Source organism: Limanda limanda, chromosome 6 (assembly GCF_963576545.1).
Source record: "Limanda limanda chromosome 6, fLimLim1.1, whole genome shotgun sequence".
Classification (NCBI taxonomy): domain Eukaryota; kingdom Metazoa; phylum Chordata; class Actinopteri; order Pleuronectiformes; family Pleuronectidae; genus Limanda; species Limanda limanda.
Genome location: NC_083641.1, coordinates 29,563,066 through 29,571,822, shown reverse-complemented (window position 1 = coordinate 29,571,822; position 8,757 = coordinate 29,563,066). Strand labels below are relative to the sequence as shown.

The window sequence follows — 8,757 nt, the reverse complement described above, 5'->3', positions numbered from 1 at the left end:
AGGTGGAGACTGAGCTCAGGTTGCCCAGGTCGAGTCAGCAAAGTCCAAAGCTCAACATCCTGAACCTGAGCTTTGAGTCTGTGATAAGTTAATTTGAACCCTTCAATGATTCTATATTTATTTTCAAGAAAACAACATTATATCTGGAAGAATAAATAAAGCTTTTCAAATCTATATAAATAAATTTCAAATGGACGTCTCAACATTACAACACTCTTTGCACTTCCTCCTCCTCAGAGAGTTCGGCTGCCGTCAGTTTGATGAAATCAGATCTGTCGTCGGGAGAGGAAGAGGTGATTGGCCACAAAGTAGTGTAGTCATCAAGAATTAATTTATATAAATATATAACTGTTTTCAAAAGATGACTTACCCGCCTTTGTAAACTTCAGGTCAGACATATGTTTAACTTTTAACACTAAATATATAGAAAATAATATCAGTGATATTTGTGATTGTGTTTGATTAATCAAACTATAACACTTGGTCTGTTTGTAACTGAAACATGGAGAACGTCACTAATTCAGCATGTACTTTATAATTTGTTGAATTGTGTGTCGGCCATGACCATCACTTTAACGGCCTCAAGAATGGTGGCTAGTGGGTAATGTTAGCTAACGTAGCTAATGCTACTGTAGCTAATGTTAGCGCTGCTAATGCTACCTAGCAAGCAGATGCTTAGTTTGCTCTTTAACCAAACAATGTTAGACCAGAAACATGACAATGAGGTCAAAGTGTGATTCTGTGTGAAATGTAATCACAGTTAACTGAGACTCCACCACAGAGTCATGATGTCATCACGTTGTTTGACTGAATTTACCCTGAATGTAGATCTGCAGCTCCAGACCAGAGTTTGTGACAGCTGCATTTCTACTGACAAGATGGCTGCCGACACTTTACTACTGAACGTGTGTGTGTCACAGCAGCAGGAGACGGTTCAACATGAAGCAGAACATATTTCATTATGTTGCTCACTAACAGGAGTCGAGCATCTTCAGCTTTTAGGAGGAATTTAAATGTTGAAGCTGAACTAAACCTCTGTTGTGTTGTTGTTGAGGAATGAATGAAAACACTTTGACAGACACAATCATTTTTAGCTTTATATTTACATTTCAACTTAAAAAAGGTCAAAACTCTGTTTCTGTTTCATAGTTTTTATTATTTTGATCACAATATTAAAATCACATCACGCTGTTGAATAAACACTTTTACAGACAGAATCATTTTGGCTTCTTCACATCAAACAGACAAATGTTCATATATGTTGGATTATTTCCTATGTGAACAGACTTTATGTGATTAAACATGAATCATGTCTCATGTGTGAGTTTTAATAAAGTTAGTTGAACGTGAACAATGATCAGCTGTTATTGATAAATGTGTTTTATATGTGGATCTTTATCAGTTTGCTCGACTTCATGGATCCACACAAAATCTAAATGATAGAAAACATTTCCCATGAAAGTAAAAAACAAACCAAAAATAAAGATCAGAAAATATTGAAAACTTTTTACACACGTGGAAAAGTCGACAGGAGAAATAAAAATGAGTGAGAAGTAAAAGGAGAAATAAACAAAACTTTAGAATAACGAGTTTAACTTTTAAATTCAGCATATTTCTCTTGAAGAAATAAACATGATGAATAACATCTTTTTCTCTAACGGCTCTGATCCAGCGTCACAGAGACATTCACAGGTAACAGCTTCAAGGGATCTCTAGTGCTAAAGCATGGAAACATCTTCCGAGTGAAAGGGTGTTTGAAGGTGTGAATGTGTTTGTTAGTATCAGGATCAGTGAACAACAGTTTTCCTCTGTTCCAGTCCAGTTTCACTCTGATCCTCTGGATCTTCTGCACAGAGAGATAAGATGATCCCGATGGTGACCGTGCTGAGTATTTACCTTCATAGAACCATATTCCCCAAAATCCAGACAGTATGTCTCCCTTCCTCTGGGCAAACTCTGCTCTTACACCCAGTGACCAGCTTGTACTGTCACCAACCAGGACGTCCCAGCTGTGAGTCCCTGAGTTAAAACCCTCAGATCCCAGGACTGAGGCCTGTTTATCAAACCTCTCTGGATTGTCAGGAAGTTTCTGTTTCTCTCCTCGTCTCAAACTGGTCAGATCTTCAGACAGGATGAGCCCTGGATGAGCAGAGTTCGGGTCCAGAACCAAAGGACTGTAGGAGACCAAGTCCTTCATCTTGTTCCAGATGTTGAAGCTCAGGTTGCCCAGATGTTTGGCCTCGTCTATCAGAGCTCCTGAGGCCAGCTGTGGATCTTCCAGCAGGGGGCGCTGCTGGACTCGTTCCACTGCAGCCTTGTAGTTGAGCAGGAACGAGACGTCTTCAGCTCTCAGCTCGTCCTCTGTGGTTCTGATTGTGTCTGAAAGAGACGTTATGTCTCTGCTCAGAGCCTCAATCTTCTCCTTCATCATCTGACTCTTCTGCTCCTCTTCCTCCCTCAGTGCAGCCATCCTGGCCTCTTCTTCCTCCTCCAGAAACTGATGAAGCTTTTTAAACTGCTCCTTGATCTGCGTCTCTGTGCGTCCGGCCTGGACCTTAATGTGTTCTGCTGTTTGTTCAAACTTTACTTTAACACGTTCAAAACTCTGTAACTTCTTCTTCAAGGGCTCCAGAGTTTCCTGAAGCTGCTTCTTGTGTTGTTGTGCAGCTTCATCGATGGGTCTGAATCTGTGGTCGCTGTATTTTTCTGAATCTCTGCAGACGAGACACACTGGCTGCTGATGGTCCAGACAGAAGAGTCTGAGTTTCTCTGAGTGCAGACTGCAGAGAGCATGTGAAGAGCTCTGATCTCTCTCCTGTAAGAAGGTCTCACACAGGTTCTTTAACGCCAGGTTAGGTGGTAGTAGACTCTTTGAAGATCTTCTCTTACAAAGTGGACACTCTTTTACTTCTTTGTCTTTCCACCAGCTCTTCACACAGTCTTTACAGAAGCTGTGGCTACAAAGCAGAATGATAGGATCTCTGAAGACATCATGGCAGACGGGACAGCAGAGATCCTCTTCTAATCTGGAAGCCATTGAGTCTCCAGGTGAAGCTGAAAACAAACAGTCAGTCAGTCACAGCTCCATGAACTTCACTGAGGTTCACTTCCCCTCTGAGTCGAGGTGTTTGTTAAACTCACGGTCAGTGTGTGGAGCGTCGGCAGGTTGTAGTATGACTCTTCTCTCCTGTAGCTGGACTCATTCAGGACGTCTGGTCTGGTTCAGTTTGGTTTGGAAGGTGAATGTGATCGTCTGGTTTTCAGCCTGCGTCTCTTCCGGGAGGAACAGATGCTTCCTGGTTTCTCAGGTGTGTCAGGAGAGGGAGGAGCTTGAGACGCTGGATGACAAAACCTGTAGAAACATGTACAAGCATCTCTGCTGCCAGTAAAAACTATGCACCTCCCTTATGGAATGCACTCTAACACTTTAACCCTTAACTGTGCCTGATTCATCTGCCTGTGCAATATCAACGGTTCATGTGCAATACACTCAGTGCACATATTCTCACACTGCACATATCTTTACGGTCTTTATATAAGTTTAATTACATTCACATATTTCCATATTTCTATATTCCTCACAATTTAAGTATTACATGTTTCTTATTACCTGCTGGTGTCTTTTTGACTCTTGCTGCTGTAATACTACAAATTGTCACAACTTGAGTCAGTTCATAGAATATTCATTTTCTGTGTCTGGTTTTTCATGTACTGATTCTCATGTCATTTCAGAATTCAGCCCCTCCCCCCTGCTCTGCATCATTCCTTCCCACAGATCCCATTACCTGCCCCAGCCCCAGACCCACCTGCTTTCCATCAGTCATCAGTCACCCAGTATATATACCGGCCCATTTCCTCTGTTCTTTGCCAGATCCTCTAGTGCAGGGGTCTTCAATGCTTTTCAGGCCAAGGACCCTCAATCTGATAGAGATGGAGCAGGGACCCCCTACTATATATATATATAGTATAAAATTGTGTTTTATATTAAACTTGGCCTAGTGCCATGTATAAACATAGCTACCCTGTTATTGTGCGTTCAATACTAAGAACCAGGAATATCTTGCAAAAATTATTGCAAACGGATTCGTCGTTGTTATTTAATTTGTTAGTTGTTAGCGTGCGTCCTTATGTCTGGGATCTTACTCAAATTGGGACTGAATAGGCTCTCGGCCAATCACGGGGAACCTGACAGAGCCAGCGTGTAACATGCGGCCTGGTGATTGGCACAGCAGCGAGGGGCGGGTCCTCCTGTGTGTGTACAGGAGGCTTGGAGGGACATGTCTCGGCTCGTCTCCTGCTGTGAGTGAACCGGTGCCCAGCTGGAGAGATCTCCTGTGTGTCGCTGACTGAAAGATAACGTCTCCTGCCTCCGTTAATCTGTTCACTACAATATGTTGGATTCATGTTAATGTGTATTTAAAGACATTTAAATCAAATTGGTTGGAAAAAAAAAAAATATATATATATATATATATATATATATATCAAAATTGTCTAATCAACCAAAAAATTTTGCGACCCCCCTGAAGTACCTCCGCGGACCCCTTAGGGGTCGCGGACCCCCTGTTGAAGACCTCTGACTTAAACTTTGATCGCAGCAGAAGACAGAGAAACACATTGTGTGTATTTTTATAATGTTTGTCACATGCTGCTGTTGTTACATGAATGGAAACATAGTTTGGTAGTTTCCTTACAAAACGAATCTGCTCCTTGTCACTAAAACACTCGTGTGGTTCCGCCTCCGTTCAAACTGGTGCTTTCAGGTTTTGGTTAAATTTAATGAGACACTTTACTTTCTGTGACTTGGCATCTTTACTTCAGAGGATGTTGGAGGTGGAGACTGAGCTCAGGTTGCCCAGGTCGAGTCAGCAAAGTCCAAAGCTCAACATCCTGAACCTCAGCTTTGAGTCTGTGATAAGTTAATTTGAACCCTTCAATGATTCTATATTCATTTTCATGAAAACAACATTATATCTGGAAGAATAAATAAAGCTTTTCAAATCTATATAAATAAATTTCAAATGGACGTCTCAACATTACAACACTCTTTGCACTTCCTCCTCCTCAGAGAGTTCGGCTGCCGTCAGTATTGATGAAATCAGATCTGTCGTCGGGAGAGGAAGAGGTGATCGGCCACAAAGAACTGTAGTCATCAAGAGTTAATTCATATAACTATATAATGGTTTTTCAAAAGATTACTTACCCTCCCTTGTTAACGTCAGGTCAGACATATGTTTAACTTTTAACACTAAATATATAGGAAATAATATCAGTGATATTTGTGATTGTGTTTGATTAATCAAACTATAACACTTGGTCTGTTTGTAACTGAAACACGGAGAACGTCACTAGTTCAGCATGTACTTTATAATTTGTTGAATTGTGTGTCGGCCATGACCTTCACTTTAACGGCCTCAAGAATGGTGGCTAGTGGGTAATGTTAGCTAACAAGGCTAATGCTAACGTAGCTAAAGCTAGCGCGGCTAATGCTACCTAGCAAGCAAACAGGAGTCGATGCATCTTCAGCTTTTAGGAGGAATTTAAATGTTGAAGCTGAACTCAACCTCTGTTGTTTTGTTGTTGAGGAATGAATGAAAACACTTTTACAGACACAATCATTTTTAGCCTTATATTTACATTTCAACTAAAAAAAGGTCAAAACTCTGTTTCTTTTTCATAGTTTTTATTATTTTGATCACAATATTAAAATCACATCACTTGGCTGCTGTTGAATAAACACTTTTACAGACAGAATCATTTTGGCTTCATCACATCAAACAGACAAATGTTCATATATGTTGGATTATTTCATATGTGAACAGACTTTATGTGATTAAACATGAATCATGTCTCATGTGTGAGTTTTAATAAAGTTTGTTGAATGTGAACAATGATCAGCTGTTATTGATAAATGTGTTTTTATGTGGATCTTCATCAGTTTGCTGGACTTCATGGATCCACACAAAATCTAAATGATAGAAAACATTTTCCATGAAAGTAAAAAACAAACCAAAGATAAAGATCAGAAAATATTCAAAATCTTTTTACACACGTGGAAAAGTCGACAGTAGAAATAAAAATGAGTGAGAAGTAAAAGGAGAAATAAACAAAGCTTTAGAATAACGAGTTTAACATTTAAATTCAGCAGATTTCTATTGAAGAAATAAAAATGATGAATAAAATCTTTATCTCTAATGGCTCTGATCCAGCGTCACAGAGACATTCACAGGTAACAGCTTCAAGGGATGGTCATCATCTATAGTGTAAAAGAATGGAAACATCTTCTGAGTGAAAGTGTGTATGAAGGTGTGAATGTGTTTGTCAGTATCAGGATCAGAGAACGACAGTTCTCCTCTGTTCCAGTCCAGTTTCACTCTGACCCTCTGGATCTTCTGCACAGAGAGATCAGATGATCCTGATGGTGACCCTGCAAAGTATTTACCTGCAAAGAACCTTATTCCCCATAATCCAGACAGATCGTCTCTCTTCCTCTGGACAGACTCTGCTCTTACACCCAGGTACCAGTTTGTAATGTCTCCAACCAGGACGTCCCAGCTGTGAGTCCCTGAGTTAAAACCCTCAGATCCCAGGACTGAGGGGTAATAATCAAACCTTTCTGGATTGTCAGGAAGCTTCTGTTTCTCTCCTCGTCTCAAACTGGTCAGATCTTCAGACAGGACGAGCAATGGATTAGCAGAGTTTGGATTCAGAACCACAGGACTGTAGGAGACCACATCCTTCATCTTGTTCCAGATGTTGAAGGTCAGGTTGCCCAGATGTTTGGCCTCGTCTATCAGAGCTCCTGAGGCCAGCTGTGCATCACCCAGCAGGGGGCGCTGCTGGACACGTTCCACTGCAGCCTTGTAGTTGAGCAGGAACGAGACGTCTTCAGCTCTCAGCTCGTCCTCTGTGGTTCTGATTGTGTCTGAAAGAGCCATTATGTCTCTGCTCAGAGACTCAATCTTCTCCTTCATCATCCGACTCTTCTGCTCCTCATCCTCCCTCAGTGCAGCCATCCTGGCCTCCTCTTCCTCCTCCAGAAACTGATGAAGCTTTTTAAACTGCTCCTTGATCTGCGTCTCTGTGAGTCCGGCCTGGACCTTAATGTGTTCTGCTGTTTGTTCAAACTCTACTTTAACACGTTCAAAACACTGTAACTTCTCCTTCAAGGGCTCCAGAGTTTCCTGAAGCTGCTTCTTGTGTTGTTGTGCAGCTTCATCGATGGGTCTGAATCTGTGGCCGCTGTGTTTTTCTGAATCTCTGCAGACGAGACACACTGGCTGCTGATGGTCCAGACAGAAGAGTCTGAGTTTCTCTGAGTGCAGACTGCAGAGAGCAGGTGAAGAGCTCTGATCTCTCTCCTGTAAGAAGGTCTCACACAGGTTCTTCAACCCCAAGTTACAATGTGGTTCCATCTTTGAAGATCTTCTCTTACAGAGTGGACACTCTTTTACTTCTTTGTCTTTCCACCAGCTCTTCAGACAGTCTTTACAGAAGCTGTGGCTACATGACAGAAGAACAGGATCTCTGAAGACATCATGGCAGACGGGACAGCAGAGATCCTCTTCTAATCTGGAAGCCATTGAGTCTCCAGGTGAAGCTGAAAACAGACAGTCAGTCAGTCACAGCTCCATGAACTTCACTGAGGTTCACTTCCTCTCTGAGTCGAGGTGTTTGTTAAACTCACGGTCAGTGTGTGGAGCGTCGGCAGGTTGTAGTTTGACTCTTCTCTCCTGTAGCTGGACTCACTCAGGACGACTGGTCTGGTTTGGTTTAGTTTGGTTTGGAAGGTGAATGTGATCGTCTGGTTTTCAGCCTGCGTCTATTCCGGGAGGAGCAGATGCGTCCTGGTTTCTCAGGTGTGTCAGGAGAGGGAGGAGCTTGAGATGCTGGATGATAAAACCTGTAGAACCTGAAACAAATGTACAAGCAGCTCAGCTGCCAGTAACAACACTTCCACTCCCTTATGGACTGCACTCTAACACTTTAACCCTTGACTGTGCCTGATTCCTCTGCCTGTGCAATGTCAACGGTTCATGTGCAATACAATCACTATTCATATTCTCACACTGCACATGTCTTTATGTGCCAATCACAGGGAACCTGACAGAGCCAGCGTGTAACATGCTGCCTCGTGAGTGGCACAGCAGTGAGGGGCGGGTCCTCCTGTGTGTGTACAGGAGCCTTGGAGGGACATGTCTCAGCTCGTCTCCTGCTGTGAGTGAACCGGTGCCCAGCTGGAGAGAGGTCCTGTGTGTCGCTGACTGAAAGATAACGTCTCCTGCCTCTGTTAATCTGTTCACTACAATATGTTGGATTCATGTTAATGTGTATTTAAAGTCATTTAAATCAAATTGGTTGGAAAAAAAACAACAACAATATACATATATTAAAAATTGTCTAATCAACCAAAAATGTTGTGACCCCCCTGAAGTACCTCCGCGGACCCCTTAGGGATCGCGGACCCCCTGTTGAAGACCTCTGACTTAAACTTTAACCGCAGCAGAAGACGGAGAAACACATTGTGTGTATTTTTATAATGTTTGTCACATGCTGCTGTTGTTACATGAATGGAAACACAGTTTTTTTAGTTTCCTTAAAAAACGAATTTGCTCCTTGTCACTAAAACACTTGTGTGGCTCCGCCTCCGTTCAAACTGGTGCTTTCAGGTTCAAGTTAAATTTAATGAGACACTTTACTTCCTGTGACTCGGCACCTTTACTTCAGAGGATGATGGAGGTGGAGACTGAGCTCAGG

General features: G+C 42.1%; 2 protein-coding genes across 2 annotated transcripts; both read right to left on the bottom strand.

The window, feature by feature from the left end:
- Window positions 1-1,654: 1,654 nt before the first annotated feature.
- On the bottom strand, window positions 1,655-3,037 carry LOC133003100 (zinc-binding protein A33-like). The gene has a single exon (XM_061072697.1). It carries the CDS (start codon window positions 3,035-3,037, stop codon window positions 1,655-1,657), a length of 1,383 nt encoding a protein of 460 aa, XP_060928680.1.
- Window positions 3,038-6,191: 3,154 nt separating this feature from the next.
- Window positions 6,192-7,583, bottom strand: LOC133003099 (E3 ubiquitin-protein ligase TRIM35-like). The gene has a single exon (XM_061072696.1). The coding sequence runs from the start codon at window positions 7,581-7,583 to the stop codon at window positions 6,192-6,194; it is 1,392 nt and encodes a 463-aa protein (XP_060928679.1).
- Window positions 7,584-8,757: the final 1,174 nt, after the last annotated feature.

Excerpts from the sequence above, each read along its gene's own strand:
- LOC133003100 (XM_061072697.1), bottom strand. The coding sequence starts at position 3,037 with ATGGCTTCCAGATTAGAAGAGGATCTCTGCTGTCCCGTCTGCCATGAT.
- LOC133003099 (XM_061072696.1), bottom strand. The coding sequence starts at position 7,583 with ATGGCTTCCAGATTAGAAGAGGATCTCTGCTGTCCCGTCTGCCATGAT.